We start from the raw sequence: 27,894 nt of genomic DNA on the forward strand, positions 1-27,894 counted from the left end.
AATATTATGAGAATATCCCTAAATTTCCTTCCAATTTCTCCATGACCTTCAAGGCCAACAAGCAAGTAGTCTGAATGCCCTCTTCCTGCAGCCATTCTTCACACGTGCTTAATCCCAAGAGCTGATTCAGCCAGACACCATGGAGCTGCCACAACATGGGTTCACCCAGCTGAAGTTTTAGTGGTCACCTCACAGATGGTGTCATTTTCGAGGAGATCAGTTCTGAAGGCTTACATCCCAAGATGACTTAACCACAGCAAAACCATTTGAAGAATCTCTTCCTGACGTGCCTGGCCACAGCTCCTAGGGACTCACCAAAGCCACAAATAAAGAAAATAATCATGTACTTCTGATATTGCAGCTGTTAAGTGGAGACACTTGGAACTTTAGGTACCGTGAGTAAAACCCAGCCCACTCAGGTTTCTGCTTTTATCACTCCACTGAAACATCTTATCAAGGCAAAGCATGACTTCCCTGTTGCTAAATGCAGAGGTCAATTTTTTTTTTAAAGATTTATTTATTTATTTATTTGACAGACAGAGATCACAAGTAGGCAGAGAGGCAGGCGGGGCGTAGGCAAGGAAGGGGGGGAAGCAGGCTTCCCGCTGAGCAGAGAGCCCGATGCGGGGCTTGATCCCAGGACCCTGGGATCATGACCTGAGCCGAAGGCAGAGGCTTTAACCCACTGAGCCACCCATGTGCCCCCCAGGGTCAATTCTTATTCCTCATTTTCCCTGATTCGTTTAGCAGCATCTGATGCTTTTGATCTTTCCCCATCTTGAAAAATTCTTCACTCTGACTCTCAAACACCCTACTTTGCTAATTTCCCTCCTACCTTTCTAGCTGCTTATTATCATTCTCCTTTGCTGATTCCTCCACACCTTCTTGACCTCTGAGTTCTAGAATTCCCTGGGGCTCAGTCCTTTGACCTCTTATCTTTTCTAAATTTGCTTTCTTCATGACGTCACCCAGTTTCACGGAATTAAATACATCTACACATAAGTGACTCCCAAGTTGATAACTCCAGCCCAGACCTTTCCCTGAACTCCAGACTCATATCCAAATGCCTACTGGATATCTCTGTACTTGAATGTCTAACAGTATCTCAAAAATGACATGTGCAAAACTGCATTGCTGGTCTCTGCCTGTTTACTCTGCTCCACCTGCAGCCTTCCCCATCTCAGTAAATGACAACTTCTGTTCTCCATTTGCTCGGCCAAAGAACCTTCCTGGGAGATAGCCTTATATAATCTCTTTTTCACATAACCCATGCTCAACCTGCCATCAAATACTATCTGCTCTCCTGTAAAATTTGTACAGAACCTGAGCACTTTTCACCAAAACCACTGTTACCATGCTAGTCCAAGCCACTATTAGCTCTAATTTGGATAAAGCCTGTTAGTCAGGTCCCTGTTTCTGGTGGTTCACATCAATTCAGAAGCAAAGAAGTTAATAAAGAACTGCGGACAAAGGAAAGGATCCCTGCATTTCCTCTATACACTCAATCATTATCAAGCCAACTAAAACTAAAACTGTGTTGGAGTTCATAGGAGTGGAATTTTAAAAAAGACATAATGACATTTTTAAATGTTAGATAATTATTCTGCAGATGTTTCTTAGGTACCTAATATATAGAGATTTTGATTTCCATGAACAATGAAAAATATCAAAAAGAAAAAAAATTTTTAAAAAGAAAAAAGAAAAAAAAGGGGCGGGGGAGAAAACCACAACCTGATTTCTAAATCCCTTTAAAGATCCTCTGATTATAAAGCCATGTCTTTTAAATAAGAACAGCTGGGGAAATTCAGAAACAGTGTAATGAGAGAAGACATGTCTTTCCACACATGAAAACATATTATAGTGTTAAAGGAATTAGAACAGTGTGGTACTAGCACATGAAATAGGCAGAGAAATCTACTCAGAAATAGATTCAAATATTATATTATAGAATAAAAGTGACATTTCAAATCACAGGGGAAAAAGTGAAAAATCAACTAATGGCTATTTACCTATTATTTCACAGTTGTGGAGTTGCTTATCTTTATTCTACTCTGTGATGCTGAGTCTGGAACTCTGCAAACTGCATTTCATAGACTCCTGTGCTTGCTGTTCCCTATTGGGCTCTGCCAATAGGAGTCACTAGAGGGATATTAAAAGGTGGGAAGGGGAGAATGAGGTGTGCCTTTCTGTTTTGTCCTGTTTCTCTTGACAATGTTGTTCCAGTTCCAGCTTCTTTAGACCTTCCAGAACCAGCCCATCAATCTCTCTCTCCTCAGTGAGTTCCCTGCTCTGAACTCCTAAGTTCTAGTAAATTCTTCCTCTTCCTTTTGTTTCCCCAGCTCTAGAGGCTCGCAGCTATTGTCAATGGTTACCTCAGCATTCTCTGTACTCTTTCCATTTTCTAGCATCTGTATTACCAAATCCCTTTATTAGCTCCTTTCTGTTTGAAATATCTAGAGTGTTCTGTGTTCCTCTCTGGACCCCAATGGATACAACAGCCATCTACAAAAAAATCAAAGTGACTCACCTTAAACAGAGATGAATTCTAGATGGGTAAAACAATGGAAAAACTGGAGAGGAAAAAAAAGAACTAGGAAAATTTGAAGGAAAGTTTTCATAATCTAGAAGTGGGAAGGGCTTTCTAAATATGACCGGAATCGGAAGCCATTAAAGAAAAGATTGATGTCTGACTAATAACAGTAATATGAAATTCTGCATAGCAAGAAGTGCTAAAAGCAAAGTCAAAATAAAATACTGAGATGGAAAAAATATTTCACTTATAACTCATATCACAGATAAAAAAACTGATTTCTTTACTATATGAAGAGCTCTTATTAATCAATAAAAGGCCAACAGTACAATAGGAAAAACAGGCAAAGGATAAAAACAAGCTAGTCACAGGAAAAGAAATATAAATATCTCTAAACACATTTGAAAAGATACTCATCCTCAATCAGAAGAGAAATGTAATTTTAAAGTACAAGGAGACACCCATTTCACCTACTGGATTGTCAAAGGAATTAAAACACCAGATTGGCATAATGATAATATATGGTATTGACAAAAGTGTGAGAAAACAGACCTGGCCAATTTAACAAAATCTACCACAAACATATATATCCTTTGACTCAGCAGTTCTATGCTGGGTTGTGTGACCGAGAGAAATATTCTTACATGTGTGATAATATGTATGTATAATGCATCCATGCAGCATTGACTATAAAAGGAAAAGACTGGGTACAGTTTAAATACCCAACAACAAGAGACTGCACTAAGGTACATCCAACTAACATACCCTCCACAACCATTAAAAAGAATGCAAAATCTCTGTATGTTCTAATAGGGAAAGATTTCCAAGGCATATATGATGTCTGAAAAGGGCCAATTACAGAACAGTGTACATAACATGTTCTGTTTATGTAAAAACTAAAGAAAATAAATTTGCATACATTATGCTTTTTTTTAGTTCTTCAACCACATATGTGAATCAATTACCCAAATTTCTAGGGGGCACCTATGTGGCTCAGTTGGTTAAGCCTCTGCCTTTAGCTCAGATCATGATCTTGGGGTCCTGGGATCAAGCCCCACATCAGGATCCCCGCTCACTGGGGAATTTGGTTCTCCCATTGCCCTTCCTGCCCCCTGCTTGTGCTCTCTCTTTCTCCCAAATAAATGTTAAAAAATCTTTAAAATATTATTCAAATTTCTAAATAAAATATTTTTAAGTTAACTAGACTTATTGTGATCATTGTTTTAAATATATATGAATATCAAATCATTATGTTATACACCTGAAATTAAATTATACCTCAACAAAAAAGGAAAGATAATGAAATTTTTTTTTTAAGATTTTATTTATTTGAGAGAGAGACAGTGAGAGAGAGCATGAGCGAGGAGAAGGTCAGAGGGAGAAGCAGACTCCCCGTGGAGCTGGGAGCCGGATGCGGGACTCGATCCTGAGACTCCAGGATCATGACCTGAGCCGAAGGCAGTCGTCCAACCAACTGAGCCACCCAGGCGTCCCAGATAAGGAAATTGTTTTAAATCCACACAAAATACTTTTAACTTAAAAATTTTTAAGTATGTAAACCTTAGCTCTAGAAGTGTTTTATGTTTGGCCTAATTTTTGGATTTACTAAATCAGAGCATGACTCCATCCATACATTTGTCTTGTCTTATAATTACAATATAATTCCTGAACGTGTAATTACAATAAGACTCCACCACCTTGGAAGAGATACAAGAATGACACTCCATCAAAATATAAAAATCTCTGAACACCTGGACAGAACGGAAGTCCTCTCCCATAAAGTCCTTGAAAAAAACACACGAGCAAGTTATAACAAGTAATGGAATAAGCTTTTAAGCATTAGCCTAATAGTAGGTATTTGTATGGAGAAGTGCTTTCCTTGCCTAATGACCTTCACTTGATGTGGAAACAACATTAAAAATAAAGTAGGACAAAAATCAATAAATAAAATCAATGTACTGTTTCCATCAGCCAACCTGGAACATGTGAAATATTAGTGACTTTTTCTTCCAAATCATTTGCATGACACATAATGAAAGAGAAGAGTCCCCAATAAGAAGAGGCTCTTGACACCATTTTAACACAGGAAATGTCCACGGGATTGTGGGCGCGTCAATACGGCAGGACCACAGATGGAGGGACGCAGTGAGAGGTGAGGCTGGAGTGGTGAGCAGCTGCCAGTCCATGAAAGCCTTTCTGAGCAATAGGGAGCCTCTGAGTGTTTGAAGCAGAGGAAAGGCTTGATTGATTTGTGTTTTAAAAAGCAGACTCTGGCTGTGATATGGAGAATGATGAGGGACAAGACCACAGGAAGGGAATGTCACTTAGGGGGCTATGGCATTAAACCATGCGAAAAGTCATAAGGATTCTGGAAGTGAAGCAAAGATGGTGGAGATCCCAGTTATTTGAAGTTGGGGACCCTACACTTGTTCTTTTTCCTCCTTCACATTCCCTCGACTTCCTAGCTGTCATTCTATAACCACCTGTCCACAGTTTCCTTGTCAATTGAATCAGCTATCATATGGTGGTAGATAATCAGTAGGAATGACCAGATTGCTCCAGTGTTTGCTGCAGGTAGACAACAGTGTGGTATCTGTGAAGATCGTTGCATGAGGCAATGAGACTCAGGGGAAAATGGGATCTCGCAGCCCCCTGCATCTAGTCTCACAGGTGAAGAAGGGAATTAGCCCTTCCCTCCATCCCTTCCCACTTAAGCAATTATAGCTCTAGAGAGAAAGAAAGGAAGTGCGATGTTGAGAGTTTCCTGTGTATAACTCTTCAGTGACTCCAGAAGTGTCTCCCTGTCAGGAAGTGTACGTTTCTTTCAGGAGAGCTCTTTGCCCAGGTATTTTGCAGTCAGCATACTTGGCACTTCAAGCTGACATGTTATGCCACAGTCACCTATAAACGAGTCATGTCAGATACCGCAAAGAAAACAAATGCTCAGGGCTCAAGCCCTCTATGCAACAGTGCACTCAAATGACTGTCCTTTGTAAATGCAAAGCCAGGAACTTACATTCCGTTAAAGAAAAAAAGACATGTTCATTTTGATTGTTTCAGGGGATAGCTCACCTTCCTCATTGCTTTGAGGTTAAGAAAAAAATTTATTAATTACAAAAAGTATATAAAACCCAAATGCACACACATACACACACATAATACATATCACATACAATAACTATTTATATCACATATACAATTTTTCCCACTAGTTTAAGATGGCAGGTACTACAACATGCCATCTCAGGGCAAATCCATTTAAGGTTCAAAAACAGTAACACCCACTGTTCAAGGAAGACTCACTTTCATTGGTACAATTTGGTTTTGAGTCCATCAGACCATTTTCTACATTTGCTTGAACATCCACACCCTTGGTTTATTTCTGGTTTTCCTCACAAATTAGCTATTCCCCACAGAGCCATGAACTTGCAAATGTGCTTTTATTATTACAACTTTAAAAAGGTAGGGTAGAGCAGAGTCGGCTAAAATCTGTGCACATTGTTTCTTGTTTCCTTTCAGACCCTTGATCAGGAAATGTTTAACATGGGAGTAGGTATTGTTAGAGATTAATGGCTGCTGTTCGGAAAAGTTGATAAAAGTTCTTTCCTGCCAATATAAGCTTATACGTTGTCGAAGCACAAAACAGTGCCCACAGATAGGATTACATGTTAGCTGAAAAAAAACAAGTGACAATGCACTTCTTGAATCAGTTTATACCCTTCCTTTTGATTATGCACTAATATCATAGGGAAATGATTTCAGAATTTTTCATCAGACACTTTGGATAAAAGTATTTTTCTGTTGAGAGCTGTATGACGTCTCTTTCAGCCTGTCGTGTGTTTTGAGGTTAGTCTATGCCTGGTTGACACGATGATCATGAAGTCATATTTCAAATCCCACCTGGGCCAATTAGCTTTGGAAAGAAAATTATTCCACACCATGTCTGCACTCTTAACCCCACCTGCAAAACCAAGGATGCCACAGGTCACAAGAGGTTCAGAACAAACCCTTCATTACCACTGCACATGGAAAGTTCTCCTGAGGATCACTGGGGCCCAAACAAGGGAAGATCCTGAGAAACTACCGAGAAAAAAATCATTCTTTATTTACTAAGTTTTTTCCCAGTAACTTTCAGGAGCGTCCCTGGAACTGCTCAAAAGAGAGAAGGGAATAAAGAAGAAGTAAAGGCTAGCCCGGGAATTTGTAAACAATGTCAAATTGCCAGCAGTTATAAGTAGTGCTTGTACAGAAACATCTCAGTAATTTGGACACCATCAACTTAAATTCATCATGGTCTAGGTATATAATTCTGCATTTTACTCTTAAAAACATTTAATAAGGGGCACCTGGGTGGCTTAGTCAGTTAAGCATCTGTCTTCATTTCAGGTCATGATCCCAGGGTCCTGGAATTGAGTCCCACATTGGGCTCCTTGCTCATCAGGGAGACTGCTTCTCCCTCTGCCTCTCTCCCTACTAGTGTTCTCTCTCTCTCTCAAATCAATAAATAAAATCTTTTTTAAAAAATTTAATAACTATAAAAAATGTTTTATGTGGCTCAACAGTGTAAATTAGAAAAATGAACATGGGGTGTCTGAGTGGCTCAGTGGATTGAGCAGCTGACTCTTGATTTCGGCTTGGGTGGTAATCCCGGGATCCTGGGACAGAGCCCCAAGTCAGGCTCTGTGCTCAGCAGGGAGTCAGCTTGAGGATTTTCTCTCCTTCTGTCCCTCCCCCCACCCACACTCACTCTCTCTCTAAAATAAATAATCCTCCAAAAAAAAAAAAAAAAAAAAAGAGAGAAAAATACACCTAACTTTTTTCTTTTTAAAGACTTTTTATTTATTTGAGAGAGAGAGCTCACAAGCAGGGGAGCAGCAGGCAGAGGGGGAGGGAGAAGCAAGCTCTCTGCTGAGCAGCAAGCTCCATGCGGGGCTCAACCTAGGACCCTGGGATCATGACCTGAGCCAAAGGCAGACACTTAACTGACTAATCCACCGAGGCTACCCAATACACGTAACTTAAACTGAAGATTTTACTTGGCTTTTCACTGTTTTCAGTCACTTTCAATCAATTAAGCAATGGCATTGGCAGTAGTCACAACTGGACTCATTACAAGTGATTCTGTGGTTCAGTTTGTTACAATCCTACTGAGAAGCATGAAGAGAAAGCAAGATGCAAGTGAGGAGATGAGGCAGTCTACTAAGAAAGAACCGAACCATCAACTCATGATTTAACCTACTGAGCCACCCAGGTGCCCCATCAACTCATGATTTAGAGAACAAAAAAACTACCCCAAATTGTAAATTTCAAAATTTGTTGCTTTGTATGGAAAACGTTCTGTTAGCAAATAATAGATGCTTCTTCTCCTTATCTGTGGGATGAGGATTCTCTTGTCAGTGAGTTTGCTCTTCCATTTTATTTTTATTTTTATTTTTTAAAAGATTTTATTTATTGATTTGACAGAGAGAGACAGAGCAAGAGAGGTAACACAAGCAGGAGGAGTGAAAGAGGGAGAAGCAGGCTTCCTGCCGAGTAGAGAGCCCAGTGTGGGGTTCCATCCCACAACCCTGGGATCACAACCGACAAGAACTGACGCTTAACACCTGAGCCACCCAGGTTCCCCTCCGTTTTAATTACAAAAATAATAGTGGCCTATTATTTTTCTGGCAGAGGTTAGGCACTGGCTTTGGAGCCAGCAAGGCATAATATATCTTACTAGGGCATCCTTGGGGGAGTTCAGTCAAACCATCGAGGCTTCCATTTAGTCCTCTAACTTTTTAGGGGTACTGTGATCATTCAATAAAACAGTGAAGGTGCTGCTCCAGCGTAGGCATCCCAGGAAGGATGCATGGGCAATATAGACATGATTATTTTTCTTTTGCCATTTACTTGTTTGTTTGTTTTTTTTTTAAACTTTGTATATGGGAAAGTTTTACATGTATACCAAAGTGAACGAAAGAGTATAATGAACTACCTAACTAACTATCCCCTCACATACTTTTTGCAGGAAGGAGAGGCTGGAAACTTTAAAGGAAATTTTAAAGGAAATTCCAGACATTTCATCATTTTACCCAACAATAAAGAGATTATGATGACAGTGTCTTCAGGGTAGGGTACAATCTGATTCCTGGTTGAGAGATAGTTGTGCCACTAATATTGGCCCAACACATGCAGTAAGAAAACACATAAACTGATGCAGGGAGTAAAGTGTCATGGTGGTAGAAAAGAAAGCCAAAATTTTCCCTGTCACCTGACATTTCCTTGGAATAGACTCACTCTTGGTCACTATGGTAAAGACCAAGATCTACTTTTAGAAAAAAATTAAAATGACAATCCAATCTGTTTCATTAAAAAAAAATTCATATTAACCAAATGGAACTACAGAGTAATTTCCAAAAGCACCTATCAAGTGCTTCATAGATAAAATCTGTCCTCTAGGAATTTGTAGTATAAAATAGTTCTGGAAAAACAGACAGGATTTAGAGAAGTTTTGTTAAAAATAGTCAAGCAACATAGAAAATGATGGAGATAAATTTACCTTTGTAAGAAAATATGTACCTAAAAAGGGCAGAGGGAGAGAAGAGGCATAGGTATATAGTTCAAAGAATTTTTAAAAGGGGTCCTGAATATTCTATGTCCAGGTTCTTGGGGGGACAGAGACCTTGCTGGCAATAATTCCCTGTCTAAAGAGCCCCAGGAGCTTTGATCAGTGTCACATCTTTTATGTGGAAAATTTCCAAGCCCCTATAAGCTAGTGATAAAAAGCATAGGAGAGCTGGTAGGGAGAGGAGGGAGGGAGATTCGGGATGGATGGGGGAAATGTATAGAACGTGCAGCTTAGTCCAGGAAGGGGATAGGATCAAGTCAACAGAACTGGCCTTGATAAGAAAGGATACTTCTCTCTTCGTGAAAGGAAAAGGGAGAAACAGAAGGCAAGGAATGGAAATTTTTGGAATGGAGAGAGGTTGAGAAGACCTTTATCTCCCAAGTAAAATAGAAGATAAAGTATCTGTGGGAGATAAAGGGAACAAGGATAGGATGGGAATTGAGAGAAGTCTGTCTCTAATATCAACAAACTTGTTAAAGTGTTCCCCTCCAAAAATAAAACAAAACTAAAGTCTTCCCTACCCCTTACTATTCCCTCAGACACGACCCTGCCCTCATTCTATCCACAAACTTCTCAAGAATAAAGTTTACGGAGCCACTCCTGGACACCAGCAATCTGATATCAACACTCACCATTCCTTTGAAAATGTACCTTTTAAATGCCATCTTGATAAATGGCCTGTTCTCAGTTTTTATCCTCCAGCTTTTCAGCAACACTGAGAACTATAAATGTCTTCTTCCTGAGAATCTCTCCTCCATTGCATCCACTGTACATCACAGTTCTCATCTGTCTTCTTTCTCTTTACCTATGTCCTCTACTCCTCTTTGGCCAATTTTTTGCTCTCTCCCCACTCTTAAGGCAGGGTATTCTCCAAGGGTCTGCCTTTGGACTTGACTTTCTTCTCTTATTCTATATCCCTACAGTCTCCTCAGATGAGTGCCATGTTTGTTTCTCTATATCCTTGCTGTTGATACAGTAGCCACTAGCCACATGTGGCTATTTAAATTTAAATTATTATTAAATATAATTAAAATTAATTTCCTCAGCCATATTAGCCATATTTCAAATGTTTATAAGCCACATGTGGTTAGTGGCTACCATACAGGACAACATAGATAGAGGGCATTTCCTTCTTTACAGAAAGTTCCTTCACACTCTCTCCCCTGAAGTAAGATCTTCCGCCTTAGCAGTATTCTACCTGACAACTCTTCTAGAAGTCCTTCTAGAATCACAAATTCATTATGCCTCAAATCCTACTCATTAAAGATATATTTCTCATAATAGTTTTCTGTATAAGCTCTAATTTTACTTTAAAAAGGCTCCGTGTAATAAGACCACATGCTGAAATAATTAGGAAATATTTATATAAGTAAACTAGATATTTAAGTATAGTTTTGCTCCCTAAAGTAATAGAGATCATTTTCATTAAAAAATATATATATAAACTACAGCCATGTAGGGCAGAAATTGCCATCTTCTACATAGTACTTATGTAGAATTTTCCCATGTTTAGAGTGTCATAAAACAATAAACAGATTTATTTATGGGGTATTTTCTCTCCACCTATTAATATGTTTTTCTACATTTCTCAATAAAACCAAGGTTTTCCCCTAAGGTGTCAATGAGTACACTATTCTCACTGTAACAAAACCAACTTTCTGATTCTATTAGGAGAACTAAAAATATTCCGTCTGAACAATGAAAATCAGACACCAATGTTCTTTGCCAAAAGAGTGACAATACAACTGGACACATGAGATTCTGAAGCACCGTTATTCAACAAAGAATCAGATCTGGTCCTGATTTTAATCAGAACGCAACCTGTCTCTTTGCTGCCTCCTAAACTTAGCAAAGACATACCATTCTCAGCACGCTGACCATTTTGATGGTATGAGGTTTCACTGGGCAGCCTCACTCAGGGTGACCTCAGCCTGAGATTCTAAAGATGGAGTGTATTAAGTGCAGGTGAGTCATCAATTTAAAAAGCCATACAGAGTAACTAAAAGCCTCATTCTTTGGAAGTACAGATTCCACAGAAGGCCTTACCATGTGACAAATGGAACTCACTTTGGAAAAGAAAAGCCATCTCTAGAGAAAGAAGTGATAAATGGTTCTGTAGGATAAGCCTGTTGTGTTTGGATGCACTAGGTAATTCTATCTGAACTGATCATCACCATCCCCAATGGAGTTATGACATCCCCTGCTAAAGATGACAGAAAAGCAGAACTATGGTTCTGTGATATTTATATCTGTGATATTTACTGTATATACTGTGATATTTAAACTTTCTCTATATAGTTCAAAGACATTAAAAAATAAATCTTATGACTGCCTCATAGGGTATATAGGTATTAAAACATTCCAAGACTACTCACCAGTTACCAATAAACAATGATATGCCTAGCCCTTTCCTAGGTACAATGAGGCATATGAAAGAAGCAGAAGACAACCACTTCTGACCTCAAGTTGTTTCAGACAACAGAGGTAAGTAAGCACATAAGACACTTAGGGAACGTGTGTTTATGGGATGCTATGATTTACACTTTTACCAAACCAATGTGAGGTTTCAGGACAGGAAAAAGACAGGTGTGAGGGAGCAACTATTTAGAAAATTCTTCACAGAAGAGATAAGCTTTCAGTGGTCCCTAAAAGAAATACTGTGGGAGCGGTTGGAGAAGGAATGAATTGGTAGACCCCAGAGGATTTTTAAGACAGTGAAAATACTCTATATACTATTACAACAGTGGGTAATGTCACTATATATTTTCCAAACCCATAGAACGTAGAACACCAAGAGCGAACCCTAATGTAAACTATAGACTTTGGGTGATTATGATGTGTGTATCAGTGTAGGTTCATAATTGTAACAAATGTACCACTCTGGTGGGGGATGCTGGTAATAGGAGAGGCTATGCATGTTGGGGGGCAGGGAAGTTTATGGGACATCTCCATACCTTCCTCTTAATTTTGCTGTCTTCCTAAAACTGCTCTTAAAAAATAAAGTCTCTAATAAGAAAAGAGAAAAACATATTAGTACATGAAGGAATACAGTTTGAAACAAGGACAAATATATGTCCTGAATCTTCCCAGATTTGGCTTCTTTGACTATGTCCAAAAAAAACAAAACAAAACAAAACAAAACAAAAAACCACAAAAAACAAAGACAAAAAAACCAATTAACTTTTACTGAAATGTAAAAATAAAAAAGATTTTCTAAATTCCTAGATTTTCAACAGAACGTGTTATTCTGTTTATTTAATGTCACTTCTCAAACCATTGAAAATAGGTTTGAACACACTGAAACTGCTCTGGCAAATGTTCTCCATAACCTCCAGATGCACACACCCAAAGAACACCCTTCAGTCATGTCCAACTGAAGTTTTCTGCTGATTTGACTGACATAATCTCTCTCAATCTTGACTCCCTTGGCTTCTGCACTTGATCTTAGCCAAAAGGCCGAGAAGCAATGACTCCCTTGGCTTCTGCATCACTCCACTCTTCTGGGATCCTCACTCCTTTTGACTGTTTTTAGTCACATGTCTTTTCTTATGTCATATTGTACACCAAATTCAGGTGTACTTTTATTTCCATCAAATACCTCTCCCCTGAAGCGAGACTATTTACTGATGAATATAACCTATGCTTTTCCACCCACTCTATGTTTGAATCTGTTTGTGTTGGTCTCTACTCATTTCTACTTGTCCAAAACCTACCAATTATTCATCATCCAATTCTTTAGTAAAGCTTTCATTTATCTCCTGAGGTTTTCATAATCTTCCCCTCCTCTGTGCTCTCATAATTTACATTGCAACTACCCTATAGAATATTCACTCCTGCATATTCTCATTTATCCCACAAGGTCAGGAGCTCTTTCTTCATCATGACTGCTGAGGTACCTAGCGTCTAAAACCATGCTTAATACATAGTAGGAGCTCATCAAATTTTAGCTATGAGTATTGTTATTCATTATCTTTGCATTCTTCAGCCCTCTAGCACAGTAATGCTTCTTAAATATTATAAAAATCAATTTAGATTTAATTAATTAATGCCCTCAGAATGAATGAAATTTCTTAGTAAGAAAGGAGAGCAGGTAGAGGGCTTACCTACAATAAGTGGTAGAGAGGTAAAGTGCAGAGTTGGCTTGGGACTCTCTACCTCTCCCTCTGCCCCTCCTCCCCAATAAATGGATTAATATTTTTTTTAAAAAGAGAGAGAAGATAATGGCTAGGAACTTCAAAAGGAGAGAATAGAGGAAACTTCTAGTAATCCACAGGGCCATGTTATCTATTTCATAAGTATCTGAAATATAACATCTTCTCCCAGTCACGTGGGACAAGAGTAGATTTTTCAACGTGTGGATGATCCTGTCTCTAAACCAGCCTGACAAACACCAAAGCCAAATGGAATGGTGGTGCATTATCTAGCTGTGTGAGCTAGATTTCTCTGAGCCTTTTTGCACAGGTGAAAGAGAACTAACTATAAGGACAAAGGGAAAAATGATGAAAATTTTTAGAGGTTGTTTTTTCTAAAATGTATTCAAGTGGATATATCAAGTGAATTTACTATATAAAATAGTTAATTTTTTTTGCATCAAGAAAAAGAATTAATTAGTATCCTGTTTTTGAATCATTTTACAAGAATAGCCTTCTGCCAAGTTTTCTGTGTTATGGCTTTTTGATGTGAGTAGCATTTCCTTTGAACTTTTCTCGTTTTTAGTACAGCCGAATCAACTGGCTTCTTTAAAGTGCTATTTTTGGACAAATACAAGGGAAAATTAATCATGGTGCCCAAGTGATAGTCTGGGTATACTATGTCATTATTTTCAGTTTAGTCTGGGAAATATGTAACCAGTTTTTCACCCAGAGAATAAAAAATGTTCCAATTTATTAGAAAGTTCTTGTTATTGGAAGCATCAATGACAGAAGAGTCATGATGGAAACCATCTCAGCTATTTCCATACAAGCAAAGCTGGCCAGCCATTGTGTTAAAATGACAGGCTTGCATCAGCTAAGGTGTGGCTTGAAAGGTCTAGAAGATGTCCCTCTCCAAGACAAAGTTCATGACACCACAAGTTCTAGACAAGACTCCTTAAAATACAAAAATCCCTGAGAAGGACAACTCCATCCCTAATACATATCCAACTAAAGTTGCACTACAAGAGTTCTCTGGGCAGGTGTTCTTGGGTGGCTCAGTTATTAAGCGTCTGCCTTCTGATCATGTCATGATCCCAGGGTCCTGGGATTGAGCCCCACGTTGGGCTCCTTGCTCAAAGTGAAGCCTGCTTCTCCCTCTCCCACTCTCCCTGTTTATGTTCCCTCTCTCACTTTGTCTCTGTCAAATAAATAAATAAACTCTTAAAAAGAAAAGATTCACTGGGTGCTTGGACTGGCAAGCAAAACAGCAAATTTGCAAATTTTGCAAAGAGCCGATGCTAAAAATAAAGGTCATGCTGTTTTTAAGAAATAACACAGAGGACATGGAGATATGGACAGGAGAAGGGAGTTGGGGGAACTTAGAGGGGGAGATGAACCATGAGAGACTATGGACTCTGAAAAACAATCTGAGGGTTTTGGGGGGCCGGGGGTGGGAGGTTGGGTGAGCCTGGTGGTGGGTATTATGGAGGGCACGTATTGCATGGAGCACTGGGTGTGGTACATAAACAATGAATTCTGGAACACTGAAAAGAAATTTAAAAAATAAATTAAAAAAAAAAAAAAGGTCACACTGTTCTAATGTGAGCTCAACAAATTCCTGTAGATCACACAATAGATTCCAAGGGGGCAGGCAGGCCACTGGTACCAGAAAACACACATGACTGTTTACAATGTCCAAAACCCTGGATATGGTGGTGAAGAGAATAAGAGAGATCAAAAATAAGTCTGAGAAAAGGAAAATTGACATGGAAAGCCTGAGTGAACTCTCATCTCCTCTTTTTCCCCCAAGTCACTTCCAGGGTACATCTCCTACAGGGAGACTTGATCTTGGTCTATCTCCCCAATATGACAAGCCCTTTTTTCTTTGTGTCACCCTACTTCTTTTAACCAGTAGTTCCAGTCTCCCCAAGGCCAAGCTGCTGCACAACTCCAGGGCACAACCCTCATAGGGTAGTGAATATGAAGCTCCCCAAAGGTGGGCAGGGCCCAGCCTATGGCCATGGGGCACCCCTGCCCTCCACCATGTTTCTCACTATTCAGATCACACCAAACTTCAAGGCTCAGATCATATATTTCTACTGCCTGGATGTGAAACTTTCCTCAATTTCTCTAACCTAAAAAATGGTTTTGGCCCTGGATTTCACACTAGGGATCTACTTGAAAGAAATTCTCAAGATGAAGAATAAATACAAAGGTCCTGGATCTTACCCTTGAACATCCCCAAGTGTAAATACTATAATAGGAGGGACACTGAACTGAGAGGGAATTTGGATCTAGAGCAAATGTTAACTAAACTGCTGTGCAACCTTGGAAAAGTCCCATAATTTATCAGAGTGTCAGTTTCACATTTGTAATAAAAAGGAGGTGGATAAGACACCTCCAAGAGGCTTGTCAGCCCCAATATTTTATATAACCTTGAAACAGAGTAAAGGGTATTTGAGTCACATACAGCCATCCTATAAAGGGAGGTAATTAATCAGTGGTCTTTGAAGGTCTGGGGGACAACTCACTAAATGTTCATAAACGTCAAGCCAAATGGCGTACAAGCCTTACCTCTCAAGGCACAGCCTTGCCTCTCTTCACAGCACTAGATCTTTACATAGAATTTTTTTCCCCTATCTCTAGTCTGGCAAACCTGGCACACAGCTGCCACATTTTCACCAGCCCACTCAAATTTGCTAATGCCAACTCCCTCCCATGCTTAGCTACAACACACGCCCTCTCACGTGAGAATGCTAAGAAAGGACAGGTTTCTGCGAACAAAAGATAGATCTACGGCTCTAAATACAGGAACACTCTCACTTTAAACAGACCTAATATGACACAATCTGCATGTGTAAGTACATACACTTATATGGGTCCATAGAAATAAATGGGTAGATGGATGATTTGCTTTGCAAATGAATTCACCATGAAATTTCTTAAAATACCAGGTCCTTCATTTCTCTTTTCCTTCACTGCCTCCTCCACAAATATCTTACAGTTTTTACTTATTTACTGCTGCTCAGGAATATATCTATTGTGTAAGGTAAGGTATCAAGTATTTATAAAGTTTAATGGAGAGCAAAATGCATTTCTTTGGCACCTTCTGGCTAATTTACCTAATGTTCTGGGTATGTGGCCTTATATTTTGCATGCCTTGGCTCTGAAACTGTATCTGTAACACCATGAGTATAAAAATCACATGAATCTTAAATATCTTCCAGAGTTCACCATTATATAACAGTCTTCTGCAGAAATTAAAATCTGGAAGAGCCACAGGCTTCACACAAGCCACTGTGCTTGGAGAGAAGGGAACTGATGGTCTTACTTTGAGAAAACTTCCACAATAACTGCTGTACCTTCCACTCCAGTTAAAATCTGTCAACTGACAGCACCTTAAAAAGTTAGAGTAATATATTCTGCCTCCTTACACAATAAATGTTAATAGACAAAACATTAACCACCTTTCTGGGAGTGGTGAAGCTATTTCTAGTAATGGTGATACTCTGGTAAATTTCATCTTTTGCTGTGAAATGCAAATGTGATTTTTCTCAGCCCATAAATGGTAAGCCCAATCATGTTTATTTGTTCAAAATTTGATATTTTTATGTTTTTGATTTCTCTTTTCTCCAGGGATTTCCTTATCTGTAGGCACACACAGATGAGAACAGGAACAGATGAGGCTACCCCACCCTAGTTTAGGGTAGATTGCAAATAATTGATGATAACACTACCAAAAGTTTCATCTCACACAATTTTAGCATTCCCCTTGAGGCTCATGTAAGCTAAGAGCCTAATAAAAACAATAAGGAAAACATCAACTTCAGTCTTAACTAATACTCTCCTCCAAAAAAAAAAAAAAAAAAAAAAAAAAAAGTTATTTTTTCCCCCATTTTCAGAAACACGATCGTCCAGAACTCAGAGACTCAAAAGAGTCCCAACTCCCTCTTGGATCCCTAAAAACATATACTTAATGGGGGACGTGGTTCGTGGGAGCTACAGAAAGGTGGTAAGAATAGCAGTAGAAAAAGTACACTACCAAGAATCAGGAGGCCTAAGATGAGATCTGGAGAAACCCTTAACCCTTTTGAGCCCCAGTTTCTTCCTTATAAAATATAAATAATAACACCCACAAGATTTGATATCAAATGAAATAATAGACTTGAAAATGCTTTTTGAAAATACTGTATCTTCACAATACAATGCTCTGCTTATTTGTGTTCTCAACTCCTGTGATGCCATAGAAATTTAAAGCTGAAAGTTAAGAAAAAATGAAAAAAGAGTAAGGCTGGTCTAAACAAAGCATTCTGTATCTTTCCTTTACTTTGTTTCTCTATCTCTTTATCTCCCTTTTAATCTATCTTCTAGAAAAAGCAAAAGTAACCATTGATCTAAACTCTGTGCTCTAATAATCATGACTTTTCTACGGCTTTCAACCTAATTTAGCCTATGGCCTATGGCTAAATTAGATAACCTTACTGGTTACTAAGCACAGGAACCTGGGTTAAATTATTACCAAAATCATATCATGAAGAAATTTTCTGCTTCTAGAGAAGCTCGAAGTTGGAATCAGCATCTATTCTTTATTCTTCTACTCATTCAACAAATACTTAATTCGGTATAAACTTGTGGCAGGGATTTAGAAATTAATACGAAAAACATAGCCCCTTTCCCCATGAAGTTCACAATCCGGTGAGGGAGACAGATTCATAGTCACTCATTTTATAGCTTAGGAACTAGAGACAAATAGTTGATAAAATTTGACCCTACCTGCAACTCTCCCTCCATTATACTGAGCAGCTGTATAAGGTCTTCTTTGGATAACTCCAAAGATTTCTTATTTTTTCGTTCACTTTCTCCAGATGGCTTTAGGTGTCGTTTGACAGTTCCGGAGGCCATGACATCATCCTCTTTTCTATTTGATTTGTTCTTCTTTTTTGCATCTTCTGAGAGACTTTTATCATCAACATTGCTGATGATAGAGGACTTGGGGCAGGAAATATGCCCATTGGATGAATTTTCACCACCCTGGTTTCGGGATCTCATTCCCACCTACAATACATGAAAAAAAGATAAGATGTTACTACCACTGAAATTATTCATCTAACTGCTTAGAAACTTTTACCAGCTTCACAGCATCACTAATAAAGAAATACCAAAAATCAGTCCCAGTTAGTTTCCTTATAGCTTTAATGAAAGTCATTAAAATCTGCAGGAAAATGCTTTGATGGTCTTCAGGAAAAAGTGAAAATGTGATTCTGATCTGATAAACACCTCAAGCCAAATGATTAAGTTCAACACCAAAAGTTCTAAGTTGTGTTGATGGTTGTGTATCTTTGATATGATGGGATAAATATGGTACTTTACCTTTGTGGCCTCTCTCCCCCAAACATTACCCAAGTCTAATCATGAGAAAAACTTCAGACAGACCCCAGTTGACAGTCTACAAAATTGCTGACCAGTAATCTTAAAGCTATCAAGGTCATAAAAAACACAGAATATCTGAAAAACCATCAGAGCCAAGAGAAACCTAAGGACACATAACAACTAAATGCAGTATGGCATCCTAGGTGGGATTCTGGAACAGAAAAAAAAGACATTACAAAGAAAAACTAAGGAAATATGAATAAAACATGGACTTTAACCAATAATAATGTATCAACATTGGTTAATAAATTATAACAAATGTACCATACTAATGTAAGATATTAACTACAGAAGAAATTGGGTGTGCTATATACTGGAACCTTTGGTATTATGTTTGCAATAATTCTATGAATTGAAAGCTGTTGTAAAATAAAAATTTTATTTTAAAAAATGATTCTAAATTAAATTTATCAGAAAATTCAAACATCTGAGGCACCTGGGTGACTCAGTTGGCTAAGCATCTGACTTGGTTTTGGCTTAGGTCATGATCTAAGGGTCATGAGGTTGAGCCCCATGTTGGGCTCCATGCTCAATGCAGAGTCTACTTTGAGATTCTCTCCCTCTCCCTCTCCTTTTCTCTTCATTTGTGCATTCTCTTTCTCTAAAATGAATAAATAAAACATTAAAAAACAGAAAAGAAAAGAAAATTCAAACATTGAACACTGCCAGGAACAAGTTGGAAGTCACAACGTACAGAAAAATCCACATAGGGTGGAGGGGGCTTCAAATGGAGAGAGGAATAGGCAAACTCAAAAGGAAGAGGGTGTTGTTGTTTTTAGTAATGTGGGATTTTGTTTTTCCATAACCTCTTTTTCAAAATCGGGACCAGGGGGTTGTTTTGTTTTGTTTTGTTTTATGTCAGTCACTTACAGTAATAAGAATAAGAGCACAAAGAATTGGGGAAAACAGATGAATTTCAAAATCAAAAAATTTTTAAATATCTTGAGGTAAAATAAAGAAAAAGACAAAGCAGCGGGTGACTTGTCCCATGTGGAGCACATTTTGGTCTTTCCATCATGAATGCTTTATAGATTCTCTGTCAGTCTCTCAGCAGAAGAACTTGACCAACAGGTATGTTACTAACAAACAAACTGAACTCAAAGCCTAGGACTCAAAGTGTAAGAAAGAGAGCTCTAATACCCTGGGGGCTGTACTACAAAATTTGCCTAAACTCTTAAATATAGTAGCTTAGCACATGGGCTTATTTAAAACTCACAGTATAAATAGTCCTTCCTCTGAACAGCTAAGCAGCAAGATTTTCATTACTCATTCCAGATAAAATACAGAGACTTGTTTTCTGAAAGTAAATTTCCTTTATGAACTCAACCATACTTAAGAAACCAAGGAAGGGGCGCCTGGGTGGCTCAGTGGGTTAAGTCGCTGCCTTCGGCTCAGGTCATGATCTCAGGGTCCTGGGATCGAGTCCCGCATCGGGCTCTCTGCTCAGCAGGGAGTCTGCTTCCCTCCCTCTCTCTCTGCCTGCCTCTCTGTCTACTTGTGATCTCTCTCTGTCAAATAAATAAAATCTTTAAAAAAAAAAAAAAAAAAAAAAGAAACCAAGGAAAACTTTTCAAAACACTAGGTTTATAATAGAAAAATAAATACAGTGTGATGTTTCCTTTCAGATAGTGCGTATTCAATTCTTCCAACAAATCTTTAAATCTACATTCATGCTCCTTTTTTGAACTGAACTCTTATAACCAAATGGACCCTTTTGTCAGTGTGTGAACTTTCTTCAGCACCCTAATTTTGAACAATATAAACTGAAGAAGTGGTCCTTAAGACTGGAACCCTATTTTCTGGTTCACGTAGAGATTAGTTCTTGAAATTTTAGAGCATCTTTTGTACTTCCTTGGTGAAGAAAGAATAGATGTGTCTTTGTAACAGAAGTCAGAGCGCTTCAGAGCAGATCTACTACAGTTTATCACAGTTTATTTGTGGGCAGAGAGAGCTGACTTAAGACCCCAGTCCAAAAAAAAAGTGAATAGAAAGTTTTGAAGGGGAGTAAAATATACCTTTTTGGCATATTGATTATTTAAGAAATTACATAGACATAGGTGAAGTTCTGAAAACTGAGTAGAAATTTCCCTTTGGTATGAAACATTAAACTTATATGGGAAATCTCCATTTGTAAGGGTGTCTCCCTCTCTGTACCAGGAAGAAAAGAATGACTAAATTTCTGGAAACTCTTCTCAGCACAGAGAAGGTAAGGACTTCAGTCTTAAATCTGCACAACACTTTACTCTTACTGTGCTTTTCTTGGTAATCTCCCCCAACTGACTCCCTATCTCTGACATCTTCTTTTGTCTTTAACTGAAGATGATATTAAGGTGATGGCTTGAGCCATTTCTGAGAATTCCTCTCTCATGTACAGAGGAAGTATACATGTTATTAAACTTCTGTTTGTTTTTCTCCTGTTAATTTGTCTTTTTGTTACAGGTGTGTCTCAGCCAAGAACCTAGAAAGGTAGAAGGAAAACTTTTTCCACAATTTCAAATATAACTCTTGAATTTTACACATTATAAGTAAGACACATGGGCTTCCCAAACTGAATTGTGGCTCCCTACAATTCCATGCCTTTTTATCTGAAATAATTTTCTCATAAGATCTTAAGGCTCTTTGGGATGGTGCATCAAATACTGATTTGACAACTTCAATTTAGACCATGCATTAATAAAAATTCCAGACAATAGTAAGGCGGTAATGTTTTAAACTTAGTCATACATGGCTTTAATCATATACAATGTTTGTATTTGAGTGTAGCATGTGTTTGTGTCATATTTCCCTGGACTTCTTATATCTTTTATAGGATCTACAGCATTTGGGTATTCCTACGTTAGGAAAATGCCTAACTAGCTATGTTACATGCATTTACTCAACCGTATTTACAAACATACAGAAAGTGACATTTACTTAGTGCAACTCTTTTCATAGTTAGTACTTTCTAAAACATTCAGTCTGATGCATTTTTAGGTAAATTTTATTGTAGTATTAATAGCTTTTATGAAATTAATGGAATTATATTAGTTATTAGTATTGATTATAGAATTAACTGATTACAGAATTAGTCACTTTCACAGAAAAAGCATATTTTAGAATTATCTAATTATTTTATGTCACTAATCAGCTCAAAAGCTTGAGTTCCCTATTTTCTTCCATGTTATTTCACTTTGACTGATAAAAACATCTCAAGTGCTAGACCGTAATGTTAATTCTGTCTTAGCAAATATTTTTCCTCTGTGACACTGAAATTTCACATTAATTACTTTTCCTTTGACATGTGTGCATTGTTTTTAGTACTTTCTTGGTGATCTAAATAGGGTCTACCAGCTTTATCTCCACAACAAAGTCAGCAATCAGCTCCTTTTCTACCTTGGCAATGTAAAAGTACTCAGAGATCACAAACTACCCAAGAAATGTTTTTGGAAGGAAGTAGACACCTGAAAGTGAAAGACATACTTCTCAATAGTGTAATCAAGTGTGTCATCAGTAATGCTCACATTATTTATTTATTTGTTTGTTTGTTTATTTATTTATAAGGTTTTTTTTTTTTAGTAATCTCTACACCCAACGTGGAACTCAAATTTTCAACCCCAAGATCAAGAGTTACATGCTCCTGCAACTGCCAGCTGGGCACTCCAATAATGTCCACTTTACACTACTTTATTTTAAAGGAAGAAAATATCAAGACAATAATGACTTTCATGCATCACATTTAATGACAGCCATACTTCCTTATTCTAATAGCTCTCTCAAGAGTTTCTTTTTTTCTTAAATTTTTATTTAAATTCAATTTAATTAACATACATTATTAGTTTCAGAGGTACAACTTAGTGATCCATCAGTTGTATACAACATCCAGTGCTCACTCCATTAAGTGCCCTCCTTAATGCCCATCACCCAATTACTCCATCCCTCCACCCACTTCCCCTCCAGCAACCCTCAGTTTGTTTCCTATACTTGAGTCTCTTATGTTTTGCCTCCCTCTCTGATTTCATGTTATTTTATTTTTTCTGCCCCTCTCCTACGTTCACCTATTTTGTTTCTTAAATTCCACATATGAATAAATTCATATGGTATTTGTCTTTCTCTGACTGACTTATTTCGCTTAGCATAATACCTGCTAGTTCCACCCATGTCATTGCAAATGGTAAGATTTCATTATTTTTGATGGCTGAGTAATACTCCATTGTATATCTTACCACATCTTCTTTATCCATTAATCTGCCAATGGACATCTGGGCTCTTTCCATAGTTTGGCTATTGTGGACATTGTTGTTATAAACATTAGGGTGCATGTGCCCCTTTGAATCACCATGTTTATATCCTTTGGATAAATACCTAGTAGTGTAATTGCTGGGTCATAGAATAGTTCTATTTTTAACTTTCTGAGGACCCTCCATACTGTTTTCCAGAGTGGCTGCATCACATACTGTGTCTTAAGTGTTACACAGTGTGCTAAGCATTTTACATATAGTATCTCATTTAAATTAATATTCACATTAACCCTATGAGGTAGGTGCTATTATTCTCAATTTTACAGATATGGCCACTGAGGTTGAAAGACATTAAATGTCTTTTTCCTGGATCACACAACTACTCCTAGTAAATAGAAGAGCTAGGATTTGAACCCAGGTCTGATTCCAAATACCTACTCACAATATGGCTTTCCTCTAGGTTCTTAAACACATGCAAATTGGAAGGGGTAGGGGAATATTCTATAAATCAGATGATTCAGAAAAGTTTACAAATGCTTACTTAATGTTTTTCACTTCATACTACAGAATTGGAGAAATCGTTCATCTACCTCCACAGACACTCATGCAAAACTCACACAGCAATTAAAATTAGGTTGCTAAGCAAAATCCTTTTGCCAAAATCATTAACCTGCTGCAGAACTTGTAAAATGATGAATCATTTTTAAATCATCCCAAGAAGCAACATGGCTAAACATTAAGGATACAGGTTATGAAAACAGGATGTGAAGTCTGAACAGGGACCATCTGTGTTAAAAGTCCCGGAGTCGAACAATAGTACACATTTAATCAGAGTTGGCCAAATCCTGTCCATTGTGTTTACAGGAGTATCAGGCAGGTAACAAAAAAGGCATCTGGTACTCTGTAGGCTTCTTAATATTTGATTACATGGCTGCAGTGTTGGGAGATGTAGATAACAAAATTTCTGAAAGAAGCCAAAAATATCCTTGCTCTCCAGCATATACCCTTTGAAGAAAGTTCTTTTCAAGAAAAAGACAAATTGAAAATTCACATCAGATTTGTAATCATCCCACCTTTTTTTTTGAATCACTGTTATTTGGGGCACAAATTCCTCTTTTTAATAAGTAAATAATCCTAACATAGTTCAAGAAATAAACTTACACTTCCACTCATTGTAATTAGTCAGCAATAGTTTGCATGGAATTTGCTGACTAGGGTGTGAAGAAAAGAAATATGAAATGTTATTCCAAACCTCCCTCTTTTATCTATGGCCATCCCTCCTCTTCGGGCCCTCCCTCCCTCCCCCCACCCCACCGCATATATTGGGCAATCACCAGAGCATACCATCAGATGAATAAAATTCTAGGAATCAGAAAATGTTTATAAAGACTTTGAGCTATTTACGCTGAACGAACAAGTATTTCTAGAGCATTTGAACAGGAAAAGGAAAAGGACAAAGAAAAAATTCTACAGCAATGAAATACTCATTCTAGTGCCCACCTTCATTAGCTCCTTGCAAATCTTAATTCTGAACTTCCCCCTTCCCTTTTCTCACTCTTACTCTCGCCTCCTTTCAGATTTATCTTTTCATGTTATGACTCAATATTGGCCACAAGACTCCCCATCCCTACCACCAACAGAAACATTTTCTGCATAAATTAGGTTTTGGAATATTTCCTATGTTTCTCAAGTATCCAGCCTCTGCTTCTGGTTTCATTTTATCTATATACTTTTCCAAGAACCTACCTAGGGCATGGGGTGAGATGTCACAATAGTTTTATTTATATAATTTCTCTTTTAAAATGATTTATAGAATTATAAGGAAAAATTATAGTACATAGTAAAAAGGAAAGCACATGATTACAGAAAAGCCTTCTTTTTATAGTGTGGTCTGGCAGAAGGTCTGCTGCAAGTGAGGCTTCCAGAATATTAGCCTGGAACTGTCCTGGTTCTTTCTGTTGGACTTAAATGACAATACCCAAAGCACCCAAAACTAAAGACAAAAGAAAACATCTGTTCTAGTTTTATGTGAATTACAGAATGTAAAAGAATCAAATAGTTTATTCTTTATCGATGTCAGACTATTCCCTCTGCATATCTTATTTACTTGGTGAAGTCTAATTATAAAGACCCCAACTCATAAAATGTTCAAACGTTTCTCACGGGATTATCATTTCATTCTAAAGGCATAGACTGTTCATAAGTGTTCCTAGGTTTACTCTTAAATTTTCTTTCACTTTCTTCATCCTATTTATGAAACAAGCCATGTTAAGTGATTTTTCACTGCTTATTATCCACATTCATAAAATCTTCAAAATAATATTCTACTAGGATAGATCTATCCAGACCAACTGAAAATTCTTATAATTAATTTCACAAAATGTTAGAATTCAAGAAAGGGGATTCTCTTGGAGTCATTGCAGAGATGCTGCAATCAAAAGTTTAAGAAAAGTATTATAACTGGGGCAAAATAGAAAAATATTATTCTACCCTAGCCCAAAACCATGGTGAAATGTTTTATAAAGTTCTGCTCCATGTTCTTCAAGGAAGATAAAAGCAGACCTGGAAAAAGTTTCTAGAAAAAAAATAATGAAAGAATAGATCAGGGAACTACCATGAAATAAGAAGTCTTTTAAAATAGGATATCTGAAAAAAAATAATTAAAAAAAATAGGATACCTGAGTCTAAATGAATGTACAATTTGAAGGTTTTAAAATTTTGACTGTAACATAGGGTGACCTCTCTTAGCAACTGTCAGTTTACCTCTTTATACGCACTTCTAGCATTTATAACAGGGTTTGGGGTTTGTTACTGTTCTTTTTACTTCTTTCATAGAAATAAGGCCACTGTCAATTGTATAAAAGAGAAAAATGTTTAACTATCTAGAAATATACTGTTTTATAAAGAAACAATGACATAATGACATAACATTTTTTTTCTGGCATTTTCAACTTTAATGACTCATTTTTTTAAACCTCAAATACATTTTAAATATTTTTATATTTATAATACTTTATTATTGTAATTCTGATGTCACTATACTACTAGACACAGTATATAATACATAGTCATTGATTACAAAGAAGGAGTGATGCCTAAAATTTAAGTGATTAAGACAACTCTTTAGCTTTCTGGTTAATTTTACTTATATCCTTTCTGCCTAGGCACTACAGTTCTTTCAGACATTCTAGCAGTACCTGGCCTCTAAAAAATGTTACCATTTAGTTTAATCAAAATTGTTTAACCTTGGTTTTATCATGTGACAAAGAGAACATCTGAGGAAAATTACCAGATTCCTGCTTAGTTGGACCCAGAATTCCTTTTTGTACCTCACCACTCCTGAAAAGATCCAGACCCAGAATTGTAGAAGAATCAGTCATTTCCCTTCCCCTAATAAACTCCTATCTGTAGCCAGAACAACAAATATCTTGGACTCTAACACAGCAGTCTATATTTGATGAATTATTCTTAGATATTACCTCTATTCATAGTAATAATAGCTGACATTTACTAAAGAGCTCATTGTGCTCTTGACATTGGGGTAAGCATCATTTCATGAAATCCTGATATCAATCCATAAAACAAGTATTATGATTCCTCCTCTTATAAAGATAAGGAAATGAGGTTTAGAGAGATTTAGACATTTGCCCAAAATAATGTGGCCAGTGCCTGGGAAAGCCTGAGCTAGAATGCAAGCCTGTTTGGATTCTCCATATGCAAGGAGAAATCTGAATGGGAGCTTTCCCCACCATATCAGAACTACTGCAACACAAATGAACCCACAGCAACCCTTTTATGGGACCGAAATAAGTTTAGTTTTAGGGGATAACATCCACCAAAGAACCTCCAATGATAATAATTAATTCAGAATCCTACTGTTCCAGCAGGTAGTTTTCTCTAATTTCTGCTTGTGTGAAACCTTCTTCTTCCAAGACCACACCCTCTACTTCTATCTCTCCCCTTATGTTGCCTTTCTACTTCTCTGTGTTTGAGGTTTTCAACAAAGCTGAAGAGGAACACTGCAAGGGGTTGCAGTATTGACTTCTAATTTTTTAAGATTTTATTTATTCATTTGACAGACAGAGATCACAAGCAGGCAGAGAGGTAGGCAGAGAGAGAGAGAGAGAGGAAGGGAAGCATGCTCCCTGCTGAGCAGAGAGCCCGACAGGGGCCGATCCCAGGACCCTGGGATCATGACCTGAGCTGAAGGCAGAGGCTTTAACCCACTGAGCCACCCAGGCACCCTTGTTGACTTCTAATTTTTTTGAATTGAAAAAGTAAGACTACAGAAACATGACAATTGTTTTATGACCGGATATGAATTGAAAAGACTTTTTAAATCAGGCAAATTAAGAAAAATTCCAGTTCACTCAGTAGCTGATTGCTTTATTAAGCTAACTGTATACATTTTCTGTTAGAAAAAAAAATGTCTTTCTGTAGCAAATATTCTTAAATAATTTTGTTGCATTTTCAAGAAACGCAAAGGCAGATCACAACTGCTGGTCAGTGTCAACAATATGGGTTAATGAGAAGAAAGACATGCTATGGTTTGGATATCCTTGCTTCATGCTACCAAGGGAGAAGATGAACTACATGGATCACTCCATCTGTGTGGCGCCGATGACTTCATGTGTTCTAAGTGCCTACAGATACGTCAATTGTATTCAGTTGTCCTTTAAATGTCTTTTCTTTTCAATCTCTAGACCATTTCTTAACATAAAGAGCAACCTAATGTCAGTTATAATGGAGGGAGTCATGGATTGTGTCTGTTTTTAACTCTTCCTGACTTCTTTCTTTTCTAATTATCCCTGAACATCTCTTGTCCTGGGTTAGATCAGAGCATAGGAAGCCTAAATTGAAAACAGAGCACATACACTTTATACACCAAGCAAGGAAAAATGCAAAAATTCTATGAATGCAAGAGAAGCTTTGTAATTGTCATAGATGTTTATCCAATGTTTAAAGACTCTTATCAGT

The 27,894-nt window shown here is 37.6% G+C and overlaps 1 protein-coding gene across 1 annotated transcript in view; it reads right to left on the reverse strand.

Moving 5' to 3' along the window:
- The window catches only part of LOC111147678 (filamin A interacting protein 1), a 165,602-nt gene that overhangs the window by 75,634 nt on the left and 62,074 nt on the right, over positions 1-27,894 (reverse strand). The window contains exon 2 of the mRNA XM_022503892.1: positions 18,044-18,325. Within this exon, the coding sequence (XP_022359600.1) occupies positions 18,044-18,319 (276 nt within the window). The 5' untranslated portion in view covers positions 18,320-18,325. The remainder of the gene's footprint in view (positions 1-18,043; positions 18,326-27,894) is intronic.

This window comes from Enhydra lutris, unplaced genomic scaffold (assembly GCF_002288905.1).
Source record: "Enhydra lutris kenyoni isolate GAN:26980312 unplaced genomic scaffold, ASM228890v2 scaffoldscaffold17, whole genome shotgun sequence".
NCBI classification, from domain to species: Eukaryota; Metazoa; Chordata; class Mammalia; order Carnivora; family Mustelidae; genus Enhydra; species Enhydra lutris.